This window comes from Balearica regulorum, chromosome 4 (genome assembly GCF_011004875.1).
Source record: "Balearica regulorum gibbericeps isolate bBalReg1 chromosome 4, bBalReg1.pri, whole genome shotgun sequence".
Classification (NCBI taxonomy): Eukaryota; Metazoa; Chordata; class Aves; order Gruiformes; family Gruidae; genus Balearica; species Balearica regulorum.
Genome location: NC_046187.1, coordinates 72,000,442 through 72,027,738, shown reverse-complemented (window position 1 = coordinate 72,027,738; position 27,297 = coordinate 72,000,442). Strand labels below are relative to the sequence as shown.

The following is a 27,297-nucleotide window of genomic DNA, read 5'->3' as shown; positions in this document are numbered from 1 at the left end:
ACTTGTTAAAACACTAATGTTTCCTTTGCCCAGTGGGAAAACATGTATGAGTCATCAGCTTCTATCCTCTTTCAAGGTCACAATATGAAGATTTTGTGGTTTAAAAATTGGCACAAGCAAATTTGAAGAAATCTGTTCACAGTTTTCTGTTTTGTACAGGTTTAATTTCAAATTGTGAATTGTTTATTTCCTGCTGCTCTCCATTGTAGAAAGGAGGGAAAAATCGAGCCCATTTCCAGTTCCTACTTGTTTTGCAGTCTACTACCATATAAAGTAGTAGGCTTCTGCTGTTGGCTGTGGGTGAAACTTCTCTAGCTGTAATACTCCTTTGTGTGTAGGGGTGTAAAATGAGGCTGAACTACAGAAATCTGTGACCCTAATCTCAGAATGTGGATATTCCCTGTCTTTTCAGTCTTACTGCTTCAGACCAACTTTATTTTTGAGCAGCTAGCCTGTGTTGGTTTGTTTATGTTTCAGCTTCAGAAAATTGTTTGCAAATAAGGCTGAAAACTCATTTCGAAATGAAAGCTTATTTTCTGCATCTTAACTGATTTTTTTTCCCCAAATAGTCGAAAAGTATCCTGCAGCTTGTTTTATATACTCATTTAAACGCAGAAAGCCTAATATGCCTAATAAGTGTTTTTCAGTGTCCTTCCTCTTTCACTTACTTTTAAAGGTGATCAGCTGTCGAAAGCAAAAGAATATCCTGGTTTGTTTCAGTGAAATGGATATAAATGTGAGAAAGAAAAGAGAAGAATATGCTATCTTTCATGCTTTTTGTTGGGAAGTCTTAGCAGGATTTTACTCATTCTTTTATAGGAGTGTGTAGTTCTCAGTTACTGTCATTTTACATAGAACGTACACGGAAATGCCATGGTTACTTTTCTGCCTTACAGGTTTGAATAGCATAAAGCGTACTTTTCGGAGTAAGACCATTCTACAGTGTTACTGCTATGTATGAAAGCAGTTGCGATCAAGAAATTAATACAAAAGTCTGTTAATGATTCCCCCCCCGCCTCGTAACTTAAATGAGATGCAAAAGAATTCACCAAGAATTATCAAAACATTGGTATCTTGCATGGTGAATCTTAGACTACCAGAGAAGCTTATTCTAAATGGCAAACTAGGCTTGTCTCAAGGCAGTTATCATGAATCCCTCTGTCTCAGCAAGTGACTTGCAAGATCCAGAAGGATGGGCTCAGTAGCTCCCTCTGCACTCTGTATCCTGTCCCATTTACAGACTTTTCAATGCAGTTATGTCCTTGGTTTGCCTCCCGGCAGTGTGCATCTGCAGGTATCTCTCTCCTTCCACTGCCTCTATTTAAAATAGATGTTAGTCTGTGAGTAAGAGAACTCTATCATGATTGTGTTAGGAAAAATGAGAACCGCTTCTAACCTATGGCAAAAGCCTCCCTGAAGATTTTGCCTGTTTTAGTAGTCCCTGGATCTTAATGGCTGTTGTCCGTGGTTCATCACTCTTCCACTTACGTTGTTTTGTGCTTCTAGTCTGTGCTGCTCTTCCCCCAGGCATTTTCCATTTTGTTGTCATTGGACTTCCAAGCCCCAAACTGCAAGTAACCTTTGATAATTTTCATAGCTTGTAGGAGGGAGAAGTTATTTATTCTGTTACTTGTGGTGCTTCAGTGTCCTTCCGATGACGGCAGACATCTGGATACCAGGTGTCCAGTCCTTAGTTACAGGACATACTCAATGAAGTTAGTGGGATCTTCAACACAGTCCACAAAAATAAACTAGAACGAATAAGGTCATAGGTAGTTTTCTGAATGGTTACACTGTTAAATAAAACTACTTAACTGTGTGTTTCCTTGTCACTGCTGTCTGGTTTTCTCCCAATCAGATAGTGAGGGACTAGATAGTCACTTTCTTCTTTCCTTTCTCTGTTCTATCTGTTGTCTGTCATAGCTTTGAAAAATGATTTGGATAAACTTTTTTAAAAAGATTTCACATCTAACTGACTTCAACTGTTCAGCTTTTCAAGTTGACTGTAATTTTGGGAAACTGCAAAGGTTTTTCTTATATCACCTCTCAGGTAAAATACTTCTTGGCGAAGAAGAAGGTTTGGAGGATGATCCTGAAACCCGATCAGATGTCAGTGCTGCATCGTTTGCAGGTAGCTGGCTTTCCCTTTAGCAGCGCAATCAACCTGCGTTACTATATGTTACAAATATATTTTACATAGAGCAATAAAAGAATGTAAAAAGTGTAAAAGTGATTTGTTATGGTGACTAGGAAGTGGATGGGCAGTCAAAAGACATGCTAACAAAACTGAAACCGTAAATACTCTTGAGTATAAAACTTACACTTAACCTAATGAAGTTGACTGCCTCTTGTGGGGTGGTGGGTTTTTTTTGGTGGTGGTTTTGGGTTTGTTGGGGTTTTTTTTTGGTTTTTTTTTTAAAATGGATAGGCTGTCATATTGAGCTACTGTTATAGATGGAATGGCGTCTTACAGATGCTTATTTCCCTACCTGTAGGGTAGTTTAACTGTTTAGTTACACACTTTCCTTAGCCTAGTGTTATATGTGGCTTAGTATGTGGTGTTCGTATCAAGAGTGAAATGCAAGTTTAAACACTTGACTCAAATGTCTGTGTTTTGCAGCTTCCATGAAGGGTGAGATAACCAGTGAACTAGCCTCTTCATCAGGAGTATCGACAGCTGGGTCAGTAGGGAGTTCAGCTGCCGATTCTACTGGACATGATATTATTACTGAGCAGCCACGTTCTCAACATACATTGCAGTCGGATTCTGTAGAACTGTCAAGCTGTGATTTGACCAGTACAGCTACTGAAGGGGAAGAAGATGATGTGCTTAGTCGAAGCTCCAGCCAGATCAGTGCTGTCCAGTCTGATCCCACTATGGACTTGAATGATGGTACACAGGCTTCCTCACCAATTAGTGATAGTTCTCAGACTACTACAGAAGGTCCAGACTCTGCTGTAACCCCTTCGGACAGTTCTGAAATTGTAAGTGTGCAGCAGGCAGAGGGGGGATCCCCTTCTGCTGGGGGGCCCGACATATCTCAGAGCTCTTCCCTGGAGGGCCCAGACTTGGATTCATCTACTTACTCGTCTTCTACTTTTCCATCCTCAGCTAGTAACAATGGAAAGGTCAGCAGCTCACACCTCTATTGGAGAGCTTGACCTCCTTTTAACACTTTCACTTCAGCGGTAATTAAAAACTACAAAGCTATAATCAGTGTGTTCCCCGGGTAGGTCATTTGAAGGCATTAACAGATTGTCACTCACTGGAAAAATGTCAATATCAAAGGCTTGACATAAATACATCCTCTTTGTAGCATATCCTTAATTTTGTATGGATATGTTAATTGTTTTGATGCAGGAAGATTAATGGAAGTGTTAAAGGGTGAACAGTCTATTTGGAATGATAGAGGAATACTTTTGAAATCTGATGCTTCGCATTGTTTTCTGCCTGTGCTTTTTCACTTGGCGATACAACTAATTTTTTTCCTTTTCATTCCATTTTAAGGATTTCTCCTATACTGAAGAAATACTGCATGATTTACTAATATAGCAGTTACATATAAACACCTGAAATGTGCATACAATATACCTATTTTAAGAAATTTGTCTCTCTCAGGCAAGTGTATTGTGAGGTTGTAATAAAACCAGCGAAAATATAATTAGTGGGAGCAGAGCAGAAAATGCAAAAAGGGGAAAACTTAGAATTTCTTAAGTTCTCTTTTCCAGGCATTATCAGACTTTTGACTTGGGTCTGCTGATAGTAACTTTGGAAGAGCAATAATATCTTACCACTACAAAAAAATGGTAAATTTACAATTATGATAAGCAAATACCACAAGTGTGAGGATTCAGGAACCAAAGGAGTGATGATAATTGCGCTGTTGCTGAATTAAATGTAGGCAGTGCAGAGCCCAGAGTTAACAGGCGTTTATTGACAAGATGCATTTCTTGCAAATTCTTGTCAGACTGCTGCATATGTCATTTTGCATACTGCTTACAAACAGTAATTACAAGTAAAATAATTTTTTCCTGATTTGCAGGCTAATTGTATGTCCCACTTACCCACACACGGACTTTTTAATGAACAATTTCTGGATGCTTATAAGGCAGGGAGTAACTGAAGGAGTATCTTGTGTCTTCTGATAAACTTACAATGAAATGTGTTTTACTGTCGTTTATTTACATTATCTTTTTTTTGTCTTTTATAGTTATTTTTCAATATACCTACTGCCTATACGTTGCATTGGTACTAAGGATCAAACTGTCTCCTAGAAGTGTCCATTTTAGTAGTTTCTGGTTTAGAATGAAGAAATTAAGATAGGTTCAAACTTATTTGCCATTTTTTGTCCTACACGTTGTGTTCTTGGTTTGACTTTACATATCCAGGACAAGTGAGAGACAGGAGAGTGAGACAGCAAGGGACAAGATCAGTTTGTGACAGTAAGGGTGTTGGCTGTGATTTGTAACTGCTGAGATAGAGGGACAGTTGTGTTTGGAGTAAGGGAGCAAGGAGAGCTGCAGGGGAGGCAACGCACCTAGTGTTCAATTTTTCTTACTGTTAAAGTCCAAGTTCATGGCTCAGTTGGGAAACTGTCAGATGTAACTACGGCCTGTAATAGTCCGAATGCTGGAGGAGAAGGGGAACTGCTTTGGGGCCTGCACGCAGCTGTACACTAATGTTTATCAGACTCACATTTGCTTTCACATTATTTCTAGATTACTAACGCTGCATGTTTGAGATTTAATACTGCATGTTAAGCTAAGTTTTATTATAAGTCTTGTCCTTGCACTATGTAGGTTTTGGAGGGTGCTGAAGGACAGTATTCTGGAATGCAAATTGGGCAGCTGCAGGATGAGGAAGATGAAGCTACAAATATTCTTCAAGATGATTCATCAGAGTCTTTCAGAAATTCTTCTACTGGTATGTTGATAAATGGTGGAGAAGGGAAGAGAACTGATGACACCTTTAAGGCAGGTGTTACAGGTGCATCTGCTGTTTAACTTCCAAGGGACTGAAGATTCATGTAATGGATATGAAAAACAAATAACTGGATTGAAATGTAAAATAAGGAATATATTTCAACACCTTCTAATGAATCACTTGTTTTGATCACTGCTAATGTTTGTATAATTAAGTTCAATTAAAGTGCTTTTAATTTGCATCTGAAATGATATTTAATGAATTGCCTTTTTCTAAAGCTCTTCCACAGCCTCACCTGTTGAAAACCATGAGCCATAGTAGGCAGCCTTCTGATAGCAGCGTAGATAGATTTACATCAAAAGAAGATGCAGCAGATCCTGGTGATCATGAAAATAAGGTGAGAAGTAGTGACAGTGGTCTGGTTTAAAGTTTAAAACAACTAAGTTTAAAAAAAAAATATAAATACTTAAAGTTATGATCATGTGAATTAGTAGTAAATGTGCGTAGTCTATATATGTGGTTCATTATAGGTCAAAATAGCTAAGATTGAATAGTAAATCTGAGTTATAGCCTGAATTTCATTTCACATAAGGTGAGTACACAAGTGTTGATATCTTGAATGCAATCACCAGCAAAATCATAACAGAACACAGACCCCTTTTGTTTGTGCCTTAGTGGGATACACTGATACTTGATTACCCGAAGTATTTTTGTGCTGGTTGCTAGCTGTGTAGGTAACTTTATGATCTCCTCAGAAATTATTATGTCTTACTCGCAGAATCTCTTTCTGTGGAGATGCTCATGCCATTCTAACCACAGGTTACTGATTTCTTCTTACAGTTTTTTTGACTTTAGCTTTGGACCTCATTCTTAGCTGGGGCAAAAGGAATTTGGTTTGTGGCAGGCAGAGTTAGATCAGCTTGGGCTACTGAGGAACTCTAAATATGACACTAGAGAAGATTGTCAGCCTTCTTTGGAAACAACTTAGGAATTAATTGCTTCTCAAACAAAGTTTCCAAAGACCCTTGTTTGCTGACAAAAAGTGGTTTATCACATTCCTTCAGATGCAAACAGCAAGTCTGGGTAATTCAGAAAAGCTACAGAACGATTGTTGTTTCTCTGATAGAATGAAACCAATTCTGATACTGGATATAAGCTTCCTGAAACCAATTCTGATACTGGATATAAGCTTCCTGAAAGCATTACGTTTTAGGCCTTTTTTTGGAATATGTATTAAACACATTTGGTATTACAACCTTTATACATTTGGGGATGTGCAGTATTTCTAAGTCTTGTTGTGCTTAATATTTAATTTAAATTGAAGATTAATTTTTGTCTATATAAAAACTGTGATTTGCCTTCAATAGCCCTCCAGGATAAAGGGAGACATAGGTCACTATACCGATGGAAATTCTGCTCCTTTAGTGCACTGTGTTAGACTTCTGTCAGCCTCTTTTCTACTTACTGGGGAGAAAGGAGGTAAGTTTCTGTCCAAGACTCATTGGTTTGTTGTGTGTCTCAATGTACAAAGTTGGAAATGTGATCAGTTTACTTTGATTTTTAATCTCACTTTATTGGAGATTTCGGGCGTGGGGTTTTCCTGTGACAGTCCTGACTTAAATGATCACACCAGCATACAGAAAAACCTAAAAACACTTAAAAACTTATGACACTTTACAATTCTGTTTTGAACTATTGGGCATCTGAAGAAGTGTTATGGTAACTTAAACTGTAAGTCAAATACTTAATTACATTTACAATTTGTAAATTTACAATTTGTAAAGACAGTGGGGCCATGACAGTTTATAGATTGTATGAAGCTGCACAGACAATCTAATATCAGTATTTCTTTTCATCAGTGTTGGGTGCCCAGTTTGTCCACTGTAAAATGCCAATACTTCAGTAAGGAAACAATTTTCTGAATTGCAGTCCATTCTTGGGAAACTCCTAGAAACCAGTTCAGAAGAATATATTTTTATTAAAGTACTTGTCTTAACATCAATTGTAAAAATATTACAATGTCCGATTTTGTTTTAATTAAAACAAGATTAAAAGTAACTATTTTAGCTTTAATACTCAGTTGTGTTTTGAATTCTGTGTTAATTTGTTTGAATATACTTCAAGTAGAAGTAGTGCTGTTTGGGAAATGTTAGTTCAGATTTTAAATGATTCAGCTGTAGTAAAGCAGAGAATTGACCTAAGAGTTTCAAAGACCTAACTGAAATCTCTAGTTGAACTTTTTTCCTCCACTTTTAACATCTTAGAGTATTTGCATGAGTTAGTGTAGCCATTTTCCATGTGTTTTTTCACATGTGACTGTCAAAGAGAAGCTTTTTGACAATAAGTGGTTGTTAGAGGAGGCTGTTAGGGCTCAAAAGAGGAGTTATTTACCTTTTCAGCATAGTAATAAAATATCAGTAGGGATTTTACAGAAAGCCTTTATGGCATGCGCTGTTACTTTCATTTTGTTCACTGGGAAGTCCATGTCACAGGCATGTATGTATGTGTCATTATATATATGACTGAAGCGAACATTTAAGATGTTTGTTCTTTTTCCCTTTTCTAAACTCTTATTTGTTCATGTGCTCTGCTACTGTAGTGTTCTTGGAAAGACAGTGTAGTAGCTGTATTCTCAGCAATGAAGGAAGTGAGTTGGAAGTGTATGGGGTTATTAGTTACTTATTTTCTTCCTTTTTTTTTAAAAAAAGAAAAAAGCCATACATAACTGCTGCCTCTGATAAACTGGAGCTACTTGCCCTGTCTTCATATTTTTTGTCCAGGCTAAGCTATTTATATTATACAGAATTATTAATTAACTTAAAAACAATTCAGAAAGCTTTTAATTACCCCCCTTTTTTTTTTCCCCTTCTCCCCAGCTTTAGTTCCTGATCGAGATGTGAGAGTCAGTGTAAAAGCCCTGGCAGTAAGTTGTGTTGGAGCAGCTGTTGCGCTTCACCCCGAGTCTTTCTTCAGCAAACTGTACAGAACACCCCTTGAAGCACTGGGACAAGAATATGGTATGTTGCAGTTGACATAGTACATTTTAATAGTGTGTTTGGGTTTTATAACAAATGAGGTAGCATCTATACTGCAAACTCTAAATCCAGTTTAGTATTTGCAAACAAGTATTGCACCAATTGGAAAGAACATGCTGTCTGCACTACTGGCATATATGGAGATTTTTTTTTTTTTTTGTAGTAAGAGTTAAGTTTCAGAGGACGAGCTTGTGCAGCTTCTGACAAGTTGAAGCTGTTTTAGCACAACTGCTATATACAAGTGGTTTGTTTATCTTATGGTTCTAATTTATTTCAGGCCATCTTATAGATGATTTCTAAGCCATTAGGTTCATTTTTATGAATGCTACAATATGGTCAGCAGGGACCTGGAGTATTCAATTGGTTTGATGCTGATAGTGATGAAGGTGTAATGTTGACCAAAACTCTTAGATTTTCCCAGAGCATTTTGGGTACAATTGGAAAAGAAAAAAAGTCACTAGTCTTTTATGCATGATCATTGGTCTGGATGGTGTGAATGATCTGTAGATAACCTGCAAGGGATCTCTTAAATGTAAAACTAAGGCGGGTGTACTGTGAATATGCTGACATTGATTGTACAATAATTTGTACCTCCACTGTGACATTTTTAGGGATCAATTAAGTCTAAGACTAGTATTTTTAAAATAAAGTAGTTGTAACTTACTTTCTTAGAGGAGCAGTATGTATCAGATGTTCTGAACTACATTGACCATGGAGATCCCCAGATTAGAGGAGCTACTGCCATTCTGTGTGGAACAATTGTCAACTCCATTCTAATTAAATCCCGCTTTGATGTGGAAAAATGGCTAATAAATGTCAGAAGCTCAACAGGTAACAATTTATTTTAAGGGTGGGTTGTGGTTTTATGTAAACAAAATTTTCTTATGTTTCATTGCTCTAAATTCTTTTTTGTTTAGGAAATCTCTTTTCCTTGGTGGACTGCATACCTCTGTTACAGAAAATGCTGAAGGATGAGTCCTCTGTTACATGCAAACTGGCTTGTACAGCTGTGAGGGTAAGCAGAAGTAGTGATTTATATGCACCACCACAGATTACGAGGTGTTTTATTCATTGACTAGGATTCTGCTGTGCTCAGGTATATAAACATGGAGCAAAAAATGACTTCTTCCCCCAAGAACTGTATTGTAGAAAACATGGATTCAAGCACAGAAGTGGAGGAACAAACAGCTGGGAAATAGTTATGTTGGTTAGATCGTGTACTAGTGTAATCTAGTCATGATATTTCTAGTGATAAATGTACTGGTATGGGGTGGAATGTTACATTAACCGACACTAGGACAAGTGCAGTAGATAAAAAAAGGATTATCTAGCCTTAACAGGCAAGTGTGAACATGTAACACCTGGTTGTAGCCTGTATTTGGAAGGCAAAAATTAAACGTGAGAAATAACAAGTAAAATAATGATTGTTTTCTGAAATAGTAACTTTTAAAAGAGAGGAAAGTCTTGGGAAAGTGTTTCAAATTGGGTGAAGGATCTTTCAGGCCATTGTTAAAATAGAGACAGTAGCTGAATTTGTGAGTGGAACTTAAAGTGTGTGAATTTTATTTAATAAAATCTTGGAAGGTTTTCTGTGAAAAAAGCAAAGGGATGAAAGAGGGAGCTTTTCCTTGAGGAATTTTCCAAAAAACTAGAACAACAAGGACAAATTGGAGGCTGAGGGGAAATAATTCATCAGGGAGAAGGCACAGGGTGGCTGACTGTATTGCAGCTTATGGGTCAGTGGGACAAAACGTAGCTTTTAGTAAAATGCAGATAGTTAATGTATGGAAAGTATGATTTCATGTGCTAAGAGGAGGGGTCTGATACAGCTGAGGGAAGGAAATCCAGTCAGTTAAATGATGCTATCTTTTTAACTGTCTGCTCTATAATCTTACTATTTGTGTGTAGTGGTTTCATGTACGATTACACATACGATCATGGCTCTTTAGAAGGCTTCACTAGAATTGTTCACTTCAGGCAACTTATACTAGTAAATTTTGACTTTTTCTTTCTCTTACTATATAACGTAGCCTGACTTCATACCTTTCGTCAGAGATGTTTGGAAGCATTTTGGGTTGCTAATCCTCAAACAAGAAAGTATGTTTTCCTGTAGTTAAATAAGACATAGAAGCGTAGAGTTCTATAGGTTTTTCCAAACACCACACATTCTCCATATAGTTGAACAGTCACTAAAATGAGGAGAATTTTTTTTTTCCCTCAAACTTCTGGTAATCAGAACCAGGTGTCTAAAAATACCCTGTGGAAATTAGGAGAGACTGATTTTGAACACATAAGAATATAGTGCTTGTGATGTTTAAGCCCTGCAAGTCTTTGACCTTATTCTGTGGAGGATTGTTTTCTGATCTCATAGGCTTGTCTTCCTCTCCAGACCTTAAATTCAGCGGCAGGTTTTAGCAGTTCATGTGGAGCTAATGTCCTAGCCTTGTAAACTGCCTACCTCTCGTACTTTCTCCTAGCTCTTAAGCAATAACTTTTTTAGTACTCTAAATAAAACAGATTTTAGTGATCACTTTGATTCTGAGAACCTCTTCTGTAATATAACTGAAAGTTGTTTTTCTCTTCTCAGCATTGCATCATGAGCTTATGTAGTAGCAGTTACAGTGAACTAGGTTTACAATTAATTGTTGACCTCCTTACGCTGAAGAATAGCTCATATTGGCTAGTAAGGACCGAACTTCTGGAAACACTTGCAGAGGTAGATTTTCGGTAAGTGTTAATATTTTTCTATAGGTGTTACAGCTGCAGCGCAAAGATGCTTTTTATAGGAAACTGGAACCAAAATGGAGGAGTTTCTTCTGAAATGTTAACGAGTTTCATAAAACTAATTCAGACCAATCGTGTGTGAGGATTTCTGTTGCCAAGTTACCATTGACTTCACTACTAAGCCCAATCCTAGTAACGTTGTATAGGAGTTTCTATTTCAGTGGTCTGTTTCATGAAGTCTTCTGTAAATCTGTGATTAGAGAGAGACTGTATAATCTGGAAACTAACTTGGATTTCATGTCCAGTTATGTGTGTTTTTAAAGAAAAAGTCCTTGACTTGTTCTCCATTATTGTCAACTCTCTTCTGTTGCTCCGTTTCTGTTACATGGAAATGAATATGACTTTACTTCCTTTTCTTGCATTCCCTCATTTTCTACAGATTCTTCCAAGCTGAAAGACAAAAGGTTTTTATGTGAAAATTCTTCAAGTTATCCTTAGTCATACAAAATTGAACTCTTTCTGAATAGTGATATTTGGAATGTGTTACCATCTTTTCAAAACAGTCTGATATTTATGTGCACGGGGAAAAAAAAATACGAGTGCAATCGCAATTTGTAAATGGTGGTTTTTAACTAAGAAAAATAATTCTTCTGTTACACTAACCAGTTTAGCAAATAGCTTACCTCTTCTAAAGGTAGCCAAAAGTGTACTTACTTTTTACGTTTTCCCTGCAGTGCTTTTTTTAAAAAGTTAACAAACAAAAAGTACCCTCAGAGCACTGAAGGGAGAAACAACCTTTAATGCTAACTAATGTACTCAAAATTTGTATGTTACCATAGGCTAGTCAGCTTCTTGGAAGGAAAAACTGGCAGCTTGCACAGAGGTGTTCATCATTATACTGGTGTAAGTAAATTATTCAATCAGCATATTGTGCTTCTAGATTAAAGGTACCAGTGCATTTTAGCACTTAATGTTTAAATTCTGTCAATACTGAATGTAGTTGTAAATGTGTTTTGTGCAAGTAGACTCACATTCTGAGACTTGTTACAATTGGAAAGATACTTTACTACAGAGATTCAAATATCTTGGCGTTCTCTGGGGGGTGTGTGGGTGGGTTTTGTTGTGGTTTTTTTTAATCTTCAAACCATTTTTAGCATTTATGTATTTAAATAGTGTATTTAGCAATGTTAAGGTAAAGTATGACAGATGAAATCTCATTTGTTAACTACCTTCTAACAATCTAGTCAAATGATGAAAATGTTCAATGAACTTTACTGTGCTAACTTACTTTCTAGCTACTAAAACTTCAGGAGAGAGTGCTCAGTAATGTTGTAATATGTCTGCTTGGAGATGAAGATCCGAGAGTGAGGCATGTAGCTGCAGCTTCATTAATGAGGTATATACATTTGTTTTATTTTAAAAAAAAAAGAAAAAAAGGAGTTTAGAAAGTTACTGACATGTTACTGTGTACCTATAATTAAAATAATCCCTTAGTGGGTTTTTTTTATCTTTTAAATGAGGGATGGGAGACAAATGCAGCTTTATGGTACCTGGAGCATGCATCATTCTGAATCATCAGGCAATTGTGCTTTGCTTCTGATTAGTATTCCAGTTACGTTTAACTGTATTACATTCTGAGGGTCGCTTTCAGTTTCAACTTCCTCGAGTTGGTTTTCTGCCTTTTCTTTGTTACTTTTATTCAGGTACTTGATTTTGAAATGGGGTTATTTTGTTAACTGAGTAGTAGCAAGTTGGAGTTTTCTTTACCTTCATGTTGCCTTAATGACAGCATGTGCATTAAAGTTGGAAACGACTTAACTGCCCAAGAATTCTGCTACAAGCTTGCACAACTTGAAACATCCAGTATGGGCATTCATTGCAAGTACTGTCAGAGAACTTAAGGGAAAAAACAAAAAGTTGTACTCCAGTTTTTCACTGTTGTCCAAGTTGAAAATGTTGTTCAAGAAGGCTGGATCTTATCATATGTTTAAGTTTTGCTCTATAGAAATCAGATGGCAAAAAATGATCCTTTTCAGGTAGAAATTAGTCTTCAGTTGACACAGATATCCGTGGGGAAAATTCCTGAGGAGATAGGGAAACACTGAGAGAGATATACTCTGTAGCAAAGTGGTCATTGTAGTGTGTATAGGTAGGTATCTCTAGAAAAGATTTTCTTTTTTTTTTAACTACCATGTGTCTAGAGCAGCTCCTTTGTCCTGATTTGAGCTCCTTGATTCTATAAAGATGAATTCAGCTTAACAATGTGAGTTTTAGTAACCATTTTTATTTACAATTTTTTACGTGTAATTAGTGTATGTAGCTTTCTGAATTGTATATTAAATGTATTTTAAATCTACTCTAAATTGTATATTCAATAATTTCTGAATAATCCTTTTCCTTTTTGATAATTTTCATTAAGGCTTGTTCCAAAGCTGTTTTATAACTGTGATCAAGGACAGGCTGACCCAGTTGTGGCAGTAGCAAGAGACCAAAGCAGTGTCTACCTGAAACTACTAATGCATGAAACACAACCTCCGTCTCACTTTGCAGTGAGCACTATCACCAGGTATGTTATGTGACATGTCTTGCTTTAAAAGGAAAGTGGATCCGAGTTTCAATTCATAATGCCTAAAATTGTACATAAATCCTGCAAATCCATATGCTTATGAATTCTTTTTCCAATCTGTAGGAGCATCTGTGGTAGTTTTAGGCTCCACAGAAACAGACTTGTTATAAAGGATAAAGCGGTGTGTGTGTTACTAGTGATGTGCTCGCACGTTGATCATAGGGAATCACGTTTTGGAATGAGGTCTTTCTTTTTTTAAGTACATGTTCTAGTGGTATAAATATTTTTGTTTCAGAACATATAGAGGATACAATATGCTGCAAAGTCCAACAGATGTCACTATGGAAAACAATCTCTCAAGGGTTATTGCAGCAATTTCCCATGCATTGACAATATCCACTACAAGAGCACTTACGGTGAGTTTTCTTAGTTGCTATAGTGACTGACTTTTTCTCTTTTACGCTTGCTTTATTTTTAATTATTTCCTGGCTATATTGGTACCTGCTACTTTGGTACTGTGGCAATGGCAATAGTAATATATTTAATTCTCACTCTTAAGATACCTTGTTGTTGTTGCTAACTCATCCAGTGATGCAACTGATTCAATTCTTGGTGTTAACTTTTTCAGTTTGGCTGTTGTGAAGCTTTGTGTCTTCTCTCCACAACATTTCCCGTCTGCACCTGGAGCGTGGGATGGCACTGTGGGTATGTTCCCTCATCTGTTGTTCAAGTTTCTGAAAGCCATGTTTTCAAAATGAAAGTACACTTATTTATTTAGGTATCAGAAGTTCTGGTTTAAATATATGCTGTTAAGCTTATTTTAGCAGTTATTTAAGAACTTTCTACAGAAGTGGGTAACATTAGGTTGTCATGATACTGTCAGCACTTTGTCATCTCTGGAATCACAGCATATATTACAGAGATTGGCGCTAACTGCTGTAATAGAAAGATACATATGGTCAGTGTCTATCAAAATAAGTAATTTTGCATGCTTTTGATAGAATATTTATCTTCAGGATATTCTGTCTTGTAGTATCGCTTTAAAATCAGAGCAGCATCATTTTCACCTTGATCTCAGGTTTATGTTGAAAAGCAGTGGGTAAACTGATTCAGTTTTTATAACTATAAAAATGTCAGGTGCATTTAAATTGTTCTCATTTGGCACATTGAATGGGAACAATAAATGAGATATCTATAATATTATAAGTGTTATGTAGGTAATATATGGTAGCCCCAAAGTGGGGCTTCTTCAGAATGTAACTGTACAGTTGGCAACTCTGAAGCTTTGATCTTGCTTCTGATCTGTCAACATTCTGTGCCACACAAGCTGTCAAACTAGCTACCTAAGATGTGTATGTTTAGAGCTGTTTGGTTTTTAAATAGATTTAACATAATTTGTGTTGATTTTCTTCATTGCTGTCGTTGTGTCTCTTATTTTACTCTTCTGTTATCCTGAAACTCTACTGCAAAATTTTACCTTATTTTGAAAACAAAACAAAACCCAAAAACCCAACAATGACAAAAAAGCAACCCTCCCCCAGCTGCTTTTCTTGTCGATGTGCCATTTCTTCCCTTGCCAGTCATAAGTGTGGTGTGCTTTGCATATGCATTCTAAAAGATGTCTTCTGAGCTATAGGTCCAGTGTTAACAAGTGAAGTATGTTAGGACGTGAGCAATACTTAGCTGGAAAATAAAATCGTTGCAGAATTACAACAACGTGTATTCTGCTCTACCCAGCTTAAAAATTGCTATTTTAAAAATGCATCTAATGTTCATTAGTGATGCAATGACATGGCCTTTGCCCTTTCCTCTAACTCCTTCTTTACAAATTTTTGGCCTATGTTCATATTAATTTGGATTGTAATTTTATTTTTGTGGATTGATATGAACATTTATTCTGGGTAAGAAGAATATAATAACATGGATAATAACATGAGAATTTTGCCCAAAATTCTTTTCTGTCTTAAGTATTGTTGTTGTGATTAAAAAGCTATTGGAATTGCCCTCAACATGGATTAATTAATGGGTTTCTAACTGTATGTAAAGTAAACAACACTTGCATATGAAAATACTTTTTTTGAAAATAAAAAAGGAAGGTACTGTAACTACCTGTGTAGCTGTGTCAAAATAATAGCTATACTTAGTGTAAACTTATTTTCTGACAAACATCTTTTAGTAATCTGCCTGCTCTTTATGAAACTTGAGTTGTGGGGGAAAATCTGATTTTAAAATTATTGTAAATTTAGCAAATTACGATCTTGGATAGTGTCTACCCGTAAATCTAGATGATTTGATGGATTACAATTGTTTAATTAAATTCTTGTCACTTTAAAACAGTATCTTGTTACATTGCAATACTACAGTTTATGTCTACCATCCCTACTTTGCATATGCACAAGACTTTTAACTGGAGATAGTTCAGAAACATACTGGTTAGCAATTAAATACAGAATTCTGCAGTTTATCAGTAGATGTCACTAGCAGCTTTGATATTTGCTATTTGGAAAAAAAAAAGTAATGACTCTTGAAGAATACCAAGTATTTTCAGGTCTCTGCTGCAAATGTTTGAAGTCCTACTTGAGTGTTAAATGTGTATTTCTGTAGTACTGATATTTATTTGTTTATTTAATTAGCAGTGTACTTAACTGTTAGTTTTCTTAAGACTTTAAACTTACCAAAAGCGGGGGGAAGAGTCATGACATTCCAAAATTGAACTTCCAGTGTTTCCCAGCCAAGTCCTTCAGATGAAGCTCAGAAGGGCTGCACCATTGGAATGGCTGGCATGATCCTGTCTCTCCTTTCATCAGCATGGTTCCCACTGGACCTCTCTGCACATCAGGATGCTTTGATTTTGACTGGAAACTTGCTTGCAGGTAGGTAGGGCAGAGGAAGAAAAGTAGGATTGTCCTGTTATTTTTACCATTAGCATCAGAAGGCCCGTATCTCACCCTATTCTGACTGCATGCAACAAAATACTTGTAAGATTAAGCAGAAGTAGTAAAGAAGGAACTTCTTGCACCCAGGTGGTTTGAAAAGATACTGCCTCCAAGTTGTGAATTTCCTCTAGTTGCCAGAGGGAATGTGCAGTATGATTAGTACAGGATGGGTACAAGGAACTAACACTTGTTGTTGTTTAAAACTATGCACCTACTGCTGGTTTTGAAAATATAGGCTCATTTTTCCCTATTTGAATTTCTGTTCATGTGAAGGTGATATGCCTCTAAAATTTTCTGATACTTAATTCCAAGTTTTTATCATCTTTAAATAATGTTCTCCCTGTTGCAGCATGTGCTCCCAAATGCTTAAAGAACCCCTGGAGTGCTGAAGAAGATTCAAACCAAGGTGCTGCAAAGCAGGAGGAACCCTGGCCGGCTCTGGCAGATCGAACTCTTGTTACTTTAGTAGAACAGCTCTTTTCTCATCTGCTGAAGGTCATTAATATTTGTGCACATGTAATGGATGATGTTGCTCCTGGCCCAGCAGTAAAGGTATGTATTATAAATAAATATAAAAAAAAATTGTGTGACTTGAATGTTGTTGTGATAGAGATGTCTTCAAGGCTCCAGATTTTTGAGTTGATACAGGTAACTATCTAATACCTTGATCATATGACAAGTTTTTGTTTAGTTCTGCAGTGTTTGTAATATTACCTTAAATTTTGCACCTTTCATTCCTAGTGACTTCACTTGAAACATTAGTTCAGTGAGTAGAGTATATAGTAAATGGAGTATTGGATTGCATACTCTGGCAAACATCTGTTGACTTTTGGGTTGGTTGGCTGGCTGTAACACACTGAGCTCCTTTGGGGGCTTAAAATAATTCTTCTATCTTTTGAATATCCTGCAAAATATTTTGACAGCTGATGTACTTTGAGGTATTTCTGGGTTTGGGGGTTTTGTTTTGAGGCATCTACATTTTGAGACTGCTGTAGTGACTGTGAGGCAATGTTATTAGGATTAGTGATTTATACATATTTTTAAAATGTGAAAATATTTTTTGATACTCGTTTGTCTGGAATCAAAAGAAACTTTAGTCATTGAGCTCTAAATCCATCTCATTGGCTTATGCTGAAGTTGAGAAGGAAACTAAGGAATATATTAAACTTCTTCCTTTTCACTCAGGAAATTCATGTCTTGAACCTGAGAGTTGAGATGTTTTAATTAACTGACAGTCAAATAAAGGCGAGTTTAAACAAAAGATGAATATGCTTGTATTTCTGTAGAAGAAGAGCTACTTGTGCATACAAAATTAATAAAAATTGTCTTTTAATTCTAGGCAGCATTACCTTCTCTCACAAACCCACCTTCTCTTAGTCCAATTCGGAGGAAGGGGAAAGAGAGGGAGCCTGTTGAACAGGCCTCTGTGCCAATGAGCCCTAAAAAGGGTGGTGAAGCGAGTCCAGGTAAGCATGCTTACTCCTATTAACCCTCCCACCTAACTATGGTTATGGCACAGGGAGAAGAAATAAAACCAAGTAACTTGTTTTTTGAAGTTTTAGTTCAAAGGGCTGGCAGACCTACTGTCAGAAGTTCTTTTCAGTACTGCATTGCAGGAAAGGCAGCTGTGGGTGGGGGCTTCTTTACTGTTTTGGTTTTTATGAATATTAACTGTACTTTTCAGAAGCAAGGTACTTCTGAATCTTTTTCCTCACTGTTTTTTTCTGAATCTAATCAGCTATTGACTAAAATTACTTCTTAATTTTTGCATGTATTTTACTTAAAAGAAGTGTGAAAGTTGCTTTGCAGTTTTTGGCAGGAGTAGCTTACACTGCTCTTAGAAACAAGATTCTGAATCTTAAACTTTCTTTTTCTTCTTAATGAATGGAGAAAATGGGCATTAATTCTGTTTTGTAAATTGTACTTGCACTTCAATAATAAGCCCTCTGTTAATTTATCTTATCTCAGAGGGCTAGTTTCTTGGAATGCTATTTCATTTTCTAGTTGTACACCATGTGTTTTTGCAGTTTAAAAATACGCATGTGGATCAAAAATGCGTACTGTCTAATTCAGATATAGTAAATTGAGTATATATGTCATGAGCACCCTAGAAAAAGTATGCTGTTCTAATCTATAATATATTTTTAAGCTACTAGGCAAACTGATGCTACTGGGCCTGTTCCAACAAGTAAATCATCTTCAGTAGGAAGCTTTTATCATCTTCCATCATATCTGAAGTTATACGATGTCTTGAAAGCAACCCATGCTAATTATAAGGTACTGCATGATATCGTTTGAATTACAATGTGGTTGGGCAATCGTTTTGTGTTTCTTTTAAACATGGCTCTGCTGGTATTGAGACTTGCTTGTTTGCCTGTTTAAACAGTTTATCCACAAAAAAAAAATACTAAAAAAAAATTGCAACCACCACCAATAACACCAAAAAACAACCAGACGAAACCTCCTGATAGGCATTGTCACCCTGTTGCTTTGTTCCTCTGCTGTCACTAAATGCTGGTACCAAATGATGCTGCGCTGGCTTGGCAATGCTGAATGGATTCCAATGTCTGTTCTTTCCACAGTTTATTCCAGAATGGTTAAGCTTTTTCCTCATTAGTTCAGGTTATAGAAGATGCATTCTCTAGGGGCTTGGTGAGCTGATTTGTACACTTCAGAGGGTATATTCTTACTGCGCCTACTGTGTTTAAGAAATACGTTATCCCTTCTCCATTACTTGTCAACATCCTAGGCCTTCCCGGATGCTGTAAATTTCTCAAAATAGAAGATCCCTTTCTTTTTCTTCATCAAAATGAAGTCCTACCTTTCCAGCAATTCATAAGAGAGTCTAAGTTGTCGGTGGTGTTGATTGAACTATGCTGAAATTTTAGGCAAAAGATCATTTTGTGTCAATACCGACTTCTTTCTGTAATTTTTATCTCCTTGTCAAGAAATTATTAAGAAAAAGTGTGTTTTTACTTTTTGGGACCAGGTTACTTTGGATCTCCAGAACAGTAATGAGAAGTTTGGATGTTTCTTACGGTCTGCCTTAGATGTTCTTTCTCAAATCTTGGAACTTGCTACTCTCCAAGACATTGGAAAGGTATAAAACTTGTGTGCTTTTTCTTTTGTAGTTAAGTTGTCTGGTATCTGTGGTCCTTACTGGGAAAAAACAAATACCATTGATTTTAAAATTGGTGTTATTGTGACAGCAGTTCTAGAAGCGTTGTGCTGCCACAATGTTGGGTAAAGTGCTAAAGCAGATTTCCAGGGTTAAATTGCTGCTGTTGAAAACTGGAGTAGTTTTTTTACTGTTTAGATTTCATGTGGAGATTTTACTTTCCAGCAAAATGGTTTGCCTTCAGTCATTCTTATTATGTTAATATGTTTAAATATACTTGTGTTAAATAGACAAAATGTCAGAAGGCACATCGCTCTTCCTCTCCTGTGACTTGATATTTTTTCTCCTTAACTGCAGTGTTAGGCATTGTGGTATTTTAAGAGTAGGAGGCAGATGTTGCATTTTTATTCCTTTACATACTTCCATGATTTCCCTTAAATTAGTGTAGTTTTACTTAGTAAAAAACCCCAAAACTGTGCAACTGTCTAGTTTTCATAGTAACATTTTATATAATGAAGAAAAATACAATTAGGTGCACTTGTTTTTCTGCTTTTCTAGTGTGTAGAAGAAATTTTGGGATACCTAAAATCATGTTTCAACAGAGAACCAACAATGGCAACAGTGTGTGTACAGCAGGTGAGGAGATAATTTTTTGTGTGTTACTGGAACGTTAATCCCAGTGTCCTGTGGTTATCAATTGGATACTAAGACTGGCCATTCTTTTAAGGGAAGCGGTGTGAGGAAACTGCAGCCCAGGTGAAGCAAACAGAGCATGTTTTCTTTAATTTTCATTACTTGTTCTGAAACTTGATACCATCTGAATAAGTTTCTTCTTGAACTGCTTCCAATTCAAAGAACTGGTTTAGCTAATGCTCAGAAAACAAGTTTGTTTCCTACCTTCCCAAATGTGTTCTGTAGCCAATTAACTACATCAGAAACCTGGAAAGCAGAGAATTGCCTTACTGATGGATTTCTTGCAGGCTTCCAGTTAAACACTTAAATTCAAGTCACCAAAGCTTAATCTTGGTGGGAGGTGAGCTTTAGTAGACTATTCTGAGTTATATGGAAATAGCTTCAGTTACAAAACCAATCATATCTTTTTGGTGTGGGTGTGGATTGTTTCTTTTTTCCAGTTTTCTTCTGTTGTCTTGTATTTGACTACATGATCAATAGTTTGCACCTTGACTTTTCCTCTTAAGCCCTTTGGGAGAATGAGTCGTCAACGTTTGTTTTTTTTTTTCCCCTGAAATGTTAATTTTTTTTCCTTCCAATTTTCTTCTCTAGCTATTGAAAACATTGTTTGGGACAAATCTGGCTTCTCAGTACGATGGCTTGTCTTCAAACCCCAACAAAGCTCAAGGCAAAGCTCAACGCTTGGGTTCTTCCAATTTGAGACCTGGTCTCTATCATTATTGCTTCATGGCACCATACACACATTTTACACAGGCCCTTGCTGATGCAAGTCTAAGGAACATGGTTCAGGCTGAGCAGGAACACGATACTTCAGGGTAACTTTCTTCCCTTATGATAAAATGTTAACTTGAACTAGAATATCTTTTTATAGTTTTTCATAAATGCAAGTATCACAAGGGAGCTAAGTAACTTGAAATTACAGTATTGTGTATTATTTCTTGTAGACTTAAGCAGAGTAATTTGCCTTGGAGCGAGATGCTGAATGCAACACTATTGATTATCGCTAATGTGTTTTCCAAATAAAAGCTAAATCGTTAAAATGGATATCACTTAAGGTTTTTTAAAAGCATAATAGTTTTAAATGCTTGTATTCAAAACTATTTCATTAATTTGCTAATTATAGCAAGTAGTCAGTAATCTTAAAGGAAAGGCAGAGGGATGACTAAGCAAAGACCAGAAATGCTTTCTCTGCTAGATGTTTGTTGTGCACAAATCTGTGTGATATGATCACAGTGTGCTGTAGGTTGTCTCTGTTGCTCTTTTGTTTTACTTGACTTGAACCAGTCAAGTAGAGAAAGAAAAGTTGGCATTGGTAAAACAATATGCGTCTAAGGAGAGTGTGTTTGTCCCTCTTTTTTTTTTTTTTTTAATGTGTATGGGTTTTTTTTTGGTTTTGTCACAGGTGGTTTGATGTGCTGCAAAAAGTTTCTACACAGCTGAAAACTAGCATTACCAGTGCAGCAAAACATCGTGCTGACAAGGTACTTGTATCTATGTACTCCTGAAAGATCTGTACCTTAGACTTAAAATTTTTTTCCTCTTTTTAAAATGTAATTTAGTTTTGAATCAGAGACCTGTTCAGATATTAGATTACTTTAAAATCTCTCTATTACAGAATGCTATTCACAATCACATTCGTTTATTTGAACCCCTTGTCATAAAAGCATTGAAACAATATACCACAACAACATCGGTACAGCTGCAGAGACAAGTTCTAGACTTGCTTGCTCAACTGGTTCAGCTACGAGTTAACTACTGTCTTCTGGATTCAGATCAGGTTGGTACCTTATCATAATACGTGGATCTTAACAGCAGGCTTAATATTTACAGCAAAAATACTTGCAACAAGCCATCCATTGTACTATAGGTGAAAACAAAGACTTAAAGGAGGGTGAGACTCAACCCTCTCCTCGAACCACAAAGAGCTTCAGATTTCTGGTCTTCTATTATGTATAAATTACTGTCTGAGCTCTGGAACAACTATTTAAGAACTGTTCATCAAATTGACTTTAGGCAGAAGATGATGTGGACAATACAATCACTGTTGTTAAATAAAACTTCATTTACAAATAAAATATACATTTACAAATTTCAATACTGAGAGTATGGACTTCCACATGACTGATAGTCATGAGCATCATGGTTGACAACCATTATTTGATTTTAATGACTGGGGAAGCTAGTGGCATAATACAGTAGTCTGTGTAATTGTCCATATAAGCAGTAAATTTGTAACATAAAATTGAAATGTTTTATTCACTACAATATTTTTGGGTTTATAACTAGTATGAGTTGCAATACATAACTTTTCTGTAAGTTTCTACACAGATAAATCTTTTCAATGCACGAATACTTTGGATTTTATCTTGGTTTAGAGTTAGATTTTTGGTTGATTCTTAACTTGACTGTAATGCCTCAAATAGTGTGTTACATGAGTGAGAAAGTTATACTTAAAAATACATAGACTATCGGTAAAATGGCATAAGTTCATGCAAACTTTAATAAACTCTGTCATCAACGAGATTCTCCATATCTTCTGTAAATGTAGAGCGAACACTTCATTACATATTAGAATGAACTATAAGTATAAATGATTTTCAGTATTTGTCTTTCCTTTCTTCTTCCAAAACACACGCTTTTATAACTATCAAAATGATTTCAAATGGGAATTAATGTCTCTTTATCTGTACACTATTCTTTCTTCAGGTGTTTATTGGATTTGTGCTAAAGCAGTTTGAATACATTGAAGTAGGACAGTTCAGGTATGAAATCAGTAAAGATCCTTTGAACAGTGTGGGTTTACAACTGTCTTATTCTTAACCATGTGGTGATTAGTTTTGCTGGTTATTTCTGCCTTATGAAAAAAGGGAGAGTTATATTCTGGGCAATATACTTGCTTGTTTTCTGGCTCCAGTGGTAGCCCTTTCAGATGATTTAGGTTCCATGTGGCTGAAGAAGTTGGGAAGTACTATGGAAAAAACCCCAACCTGAAGCTATGTTGTGCTGTTTCTGCATTTGGTATTGTAAAACCATTACTTTGGATTTCCTCCCTAAAGCTATGCTTCAGGACTCGGCACTTGCTAGGATTCAGTTGCTGAAGGGAGAGCAACTTCTTCCTGTTGTGGACTCAGTGTGAATCCGTTTGTATTTGGATCACCTGTTCTATTTTGTAAAGTACCTAATAGGTCATGAGCAATGCAGTGGAATTTTTATTGTCATCTATTTCTGTTTTTTCTCACACTTGAGTTTGTATGAAGAGATAAGTGGGGTTTTTGCTCTGTGGGTCTCCCTACAGAAATACTTCACTGTATGTCATGTGCATTAGGTAGTATGTTGGTAATATTAGTAACTGTGACAGTCAAAGCTTGAAAGAAATCCCTTGGGGAAAAAAAAACATAGTGAAGAACAGGGCACAAAACTTCTAGAAATATTGTATGAAAGCAGAGTGACACATTATTAAAAAATCTGACTGTAAAAAGATTCATTTGTACTGAACATAGTTGTGCAATTCAAATGTGATACTCTTAATTTTTTGTTTTCAGGGAGTCTGAAGCAATTATTCCTAATATCTTTTTTTTCCTGGTGTTGCTGTCTTATGAGCGGTATCATTCCAAACAGATAATTGGAATTCCTAAGATCATTCAGCTGTGTGATGGTATCATGGCCAGTGGGAGGAAAGCTGTTACACATGGTAATTAAAAAAAGGGGGGGAAGAAAAAGAGACATCAACACTTTAATATCAGTAATGGTTCAGCAATAAAAACACTATTGAATGCTAAGCTATAGAAAATTGTAATCATACTGATTGTTCCAGAAAACACTAGCTTTTAAATTTTTAATACATTAAATAAGTCTCAATTCCTTCAGGAAGTTTATTGTACCCTACTAACACTGCTACCCCATAGTTTGCATTGTACATAGTAGCCACAAAGCTTTTATTTGAAACTCTATTAGGTAATAAGTTCATAACATAGCAGTACTTTAAAGGCTTTGACTTCAATTTTTAGTCCCCTTTCCTTTCTCTCCACTTTCAGCCTTTAAGTAAAAGTATCTCTCATACTTTCCAGTGATTCTACTGAGAAATATTTTATGAAAATATCCATTTTAGCTCTATGAGAGTGGACAAATTTTCTAGTAGAAGTAACGAGGTAGACATTATTATACACGATAAGTTTGGGGTTTGGTTTTGTGGTGAGGTTTTGTTCTCTTTTTTTCTCTTAGGGATGGATAAAACCTTTAATATACTGAAGCACAGTTTACTTTTAGTAGCTGAGCTGTTAGACAAGAAAATACTGTTCAAGAGTGACTTGTCTTATGCTAAAACCTCCAAATTTCATTTCAGCAATACCAGCTCTGCAACCCATTGTTCATGATCTCTTTGTGTTAAGAGGAACAAATAAAGCTGATGCTGGAAAAGAGTTGGAAACACAAAAGGAGGTGGTAGTGTCAATGCTGCTGAGACTTATTCAGTACCACCAGGTAAGAGGGGAGGACGAAGTGTTTACGGTCTGTAAAAGGGTAACATTGCTTTGCTAAAAATGCTTCAAGCAATATTAATGATTTTCTATACAAAACTTGAATAGCTGGACTCTGTGTATGATCTTTCCTTAGTATGCAAAAATTTTTTGGGGTAGGGGAAAGGTTCTGCACTACAAATCAGTACTTCAAGTCAAATAACGTCTGTGGGATTTTATAGTCAAGCCTAGGTAACAAAGCACTGAAAAGCTCCAGTTAAGCTCATGATCTTGATTGTGTGGCAGATTGAATAAACAGAAGGTTAGTAGAAGGAGTTGTAATAAATTAGGATTCAAGAAACTTAAAAGGATGGGGGTAAAAGTGGAAGAGAGGACAGGATTAAAAGTAGGAAACATGCTGCATAGAAATGATTTAGGTATTGCTATACAATAGCAATATCTTCAATAATATTTTAAATTACAGGTAATTTGGATAAGGTGATGAAACTGGTAATTAAACAGTTGTTAGCACTTACTACTTTGCCCCAGACCCCATGGTCTGGAAAACATGTTTCTGCCTTGTAGGTGTATAAGAATGAATTCTTCAATTATTCAATACACTTTGTTTAAAAGGAAAACATAAAAGTAATTTTAAGAGAAGTAACATAATTAACATGGGATCTTATTGCTTATTCAGGTGCTTCACAAACTTAATGTGCTTTTCCTTTCATCATGTGAAAATGCGATTCTAGTGTATGCTAATGTAAGAAATGTATTTTCTGAGAATAGTTGGGAAAAAAGTCAGTACATCTTGTCAAAATAATTTGTTAGAACTGCATGTTCAGATTGGGGTAATTTTGTATATCCACATTTTCTTTTGTAGTTTTATAATCATGAAATGACTAATATAAGTATATGAAATGACGCTCTGTAGATGCGTGATGTGAAATAGTGAATAACTTCGTGTTACATAAAGTACCGCAGTTGCTAGCAGATCTCCTTCTGACACACTTAACCTATTAAAGACCACCCATGCACTGCTCTTCCCACACCATCCCATTTGTAGTTCTTATTCTGTCCTGTTTTGCTGGTGCAGTATGGGGGTTTTTTGGTTTTGGTTTTTTTTTTTTTTTTTTATTTTGGTAGGGGTTGGAAGGGACCTCTGGAGATCATCTAGTCTAACCCCCCTGCTAAAGCAGGATCACCTAGAGTATGTTGCACAGGATCATCTCCAGGCAGCTTTTGAATATCTCTAGAGAAGGAGACTCCACAGCCTCTCTGGAGAGCCTGTTCAGTGCTATATCACCCTCAAAAGTGAAGAAGTTTTTCCTCATGCTGAGATGGAACTTCCCGTGTTCCAGTTTGTGCCTGTTGCCCCTTGTTCTGTCGCTGGGCACCATTGAGAAGAGTCTGGGCCCTTCTCTTGATATCTGCCCTTTAGATATTTATAGGCATTAACAAGATCCCCTCTTAGTCTTCTCTCCTCCAGACTAAACAGCCCCAGCTCTCTCAGCCTTTCCTCATACAAGAGATGCTCTAGTCCCTTAATCATCTTTGTAGGCCTCCACTGGACTCTCTTTCAGTTCCCTGTCTTTCTTGAACTGTGGAGCCCAGAACTGGACACAGAACTCCAGATGTGGCTTCACCAGGGCAGAGCAGAGGGGGAGGATAAATTAACCCCTGGGCAGTTCTGTTGTTCCTTGACTCTGGCTGGGATGTTCTGCAGTGGTGTCCCTGTTATTTGAGAGACTCCAAGAACTGCAGCCGCTAACTTTTTTCTGTTACACAACTGTAGCTACCATCCATGGAGCTGCACAGTTCAAGTCATTCAGCCCAGAATCGCTCCTATCTCATGAGAAAGATTTTTGAGGAGTCGTCTGATGATTTTTTTTTTATTGGCTGTGTTTCTGAATCTGACTACTTGAATTTCTTTTACATGTACTCTAACTGGTTTTCTGAACCAGATTCTTCTGTCCTGCTTCCCGGTCCATATATTAACATTCCTGCTTGGTCTTTGGTCGGTCTGTCCTTCAGAGTGTGGTCTTCTATAACCCTCAAACCAATAACTCATTCAGCTACTAGAAGTGATCCTTGCTGGTTGTGTGCTCCATTATATGCTCTCCTATAAACTTTTTATAAAAAGTGACATATCTCAGGTGAATGAGCTCCATAAAAATGTCTGTTCTGTTTCCTTGACCAAATTTCAACTTTATTTGAGCTAGAATGAAGAAAGAGTATACACGTGGGAAGTGGCTCTTTTCCTTCCTCCCCTTTTTGTTGAGTATGCAATGCAGCATTTAGATTTACTATCCTTTTTCCAGTTGTTTGAATAGTCTTTTGACAAATGCCCTTTAAAAAGGACAAAAAAAGCATTTTTTTTTTTGGTTTATAAAAATAACTGGAAAATTCATGGTTAAAAAAAAAAAAGTCATAACTACAAGCAAGCTTTTAACCTGTAAATGGGGTTTTAAAAATGTTATGTGATTTCTCATGTGGGTTTTCTTCTCTTTTTGCTTTTTGGCAGATGGATGAAATAGTAAATATTTTTTCCACTATGGTATTACTTAAATGTTTCTTGTTAGTGTGGGTGTTTACTTGCATTCTTTTGGACTTTTCCTCAGGTGCTAGAAATGTTCATCTTAGTATTGCAACAGTGTCATAAAGAAAATGAAGACAAATGGAAAAGATTGTCCCGACAAATAGCTGACATTGTTCTCCCAATGCTTGCAAAACAACAGGTTATTACATGAATTTTTAATCTATAAACATCTAAAATAATTGTTATAATGTATGTATCAATAATGGCTTTGGGTATTTGATTTTCTTATATGAAGACAGATTTTCTTG

General features: G+C 36.4%; 1 protein-coding gene across 5 annotated transcripts in view; it reads left to right on the top strand.

The window, feature by feature from the left end:
* Window positions 1–27,297, top strand: part of HTT (huntingtin) — a 90,696-nt gene that overhangs the window by 20,326 nt on the left and 43,073 nt on the right. For all 5 annotated transcript variants that reach the window (XR_012835426.1, XM_075752600.1, XM_075752597.1 and 2 more), the window contains 27 exons: window positions 2,051–2,131; window positions 2,621–2,985; window positions 4,801–4,924; window positions 5,203–5,321; window positions 6,292–6,403; window positions 7,801–7,941; window positions 8,632–8,790; window positions 8,877–8,974; window positions 10,547–10,686; window positions 11,523–11,586; window positions 11,979–12,079; window positions 13,103–13,249; window positions 13,545–13,665; window positions 13,878–13,954; window positions 15,971–16,122; window positions 16,535–16,737; window positions 17,525–17,651; window positions 18,335–18,462; window positions 19,175–19,285; window positions 19,862–19,939; window positions 20,588–20,811; window positions 21,399–21,477; window positions 21,612–21,773; window positions 22,703–22,758; window positions 23,539–23,687; window positions 24,339–24,475; window positions 27,072–27,188. Coding sequence is in view for 4 of the 5 variants with exons in the window: in XM_075752600.1 (XP_075608715.1) it covers window positions 2,051–2,131; window positions 2,621–2,985; window positions 4,801–4,924; window positions 5,203–5,321; window positions 6,292–6,403; window positions 7,801–7,941; window positions 8,632–8,790; window positions 8,877–8,974; window positions 10,547–10,686; window positions 11,523–11,586; window positions 11,979–12,079; window positions 13,103–13,249; window positions 13,545–13,665; window positions 13,878–13,954; window positions 15,971–16,122; window positions 16,535–16,737; window positions 17,525–17,651; window positions 18,335–18,462; window positions 19,175–19,285; window positions 19,862–19,939; window positions 20,588–20,811; window positions 21,399–21,477; window positions 21,612–21,773; window positions 22,703–22,758; window positions 23,539–23,687; window positions 24,339–24,475; window positions 27,072–27,188 (3,572 nt within the window). In the remaining variant the exon portion in view is untranslated. The remainder of the gene's footprint in view (window positions 1–2,050; window positions 2,132–2,620; window positions 2,986–4,800; window positions 4,925–5,202; window positions 5,322–6,291; window positions 6,404–7,800; window positions 7,942–8,631; window positions 8,791–8,876; window positions 8,975–10,546; window positions 10,687–11,522; window positions 11,587–11,978; window positions 12,080–13,102; window positions 13,250–13,544; window positions 13,666–13,877; window positions 13,955–15,970; window positions 16,123–16,534; window positions 16,738–17,524; window positions 17,652–18,334; window positions 18,463–19,174; window positions 19,286–19,861; window positions 19,940–20,587; window positions 20,812–21,398; window positions 21,478–21,611; window positions 21,774–22,702; window positions 22,759–23,538; window positions 23,688–24,338; window positions 24,476–27,071; window positions 27,189–27,297) is intronic.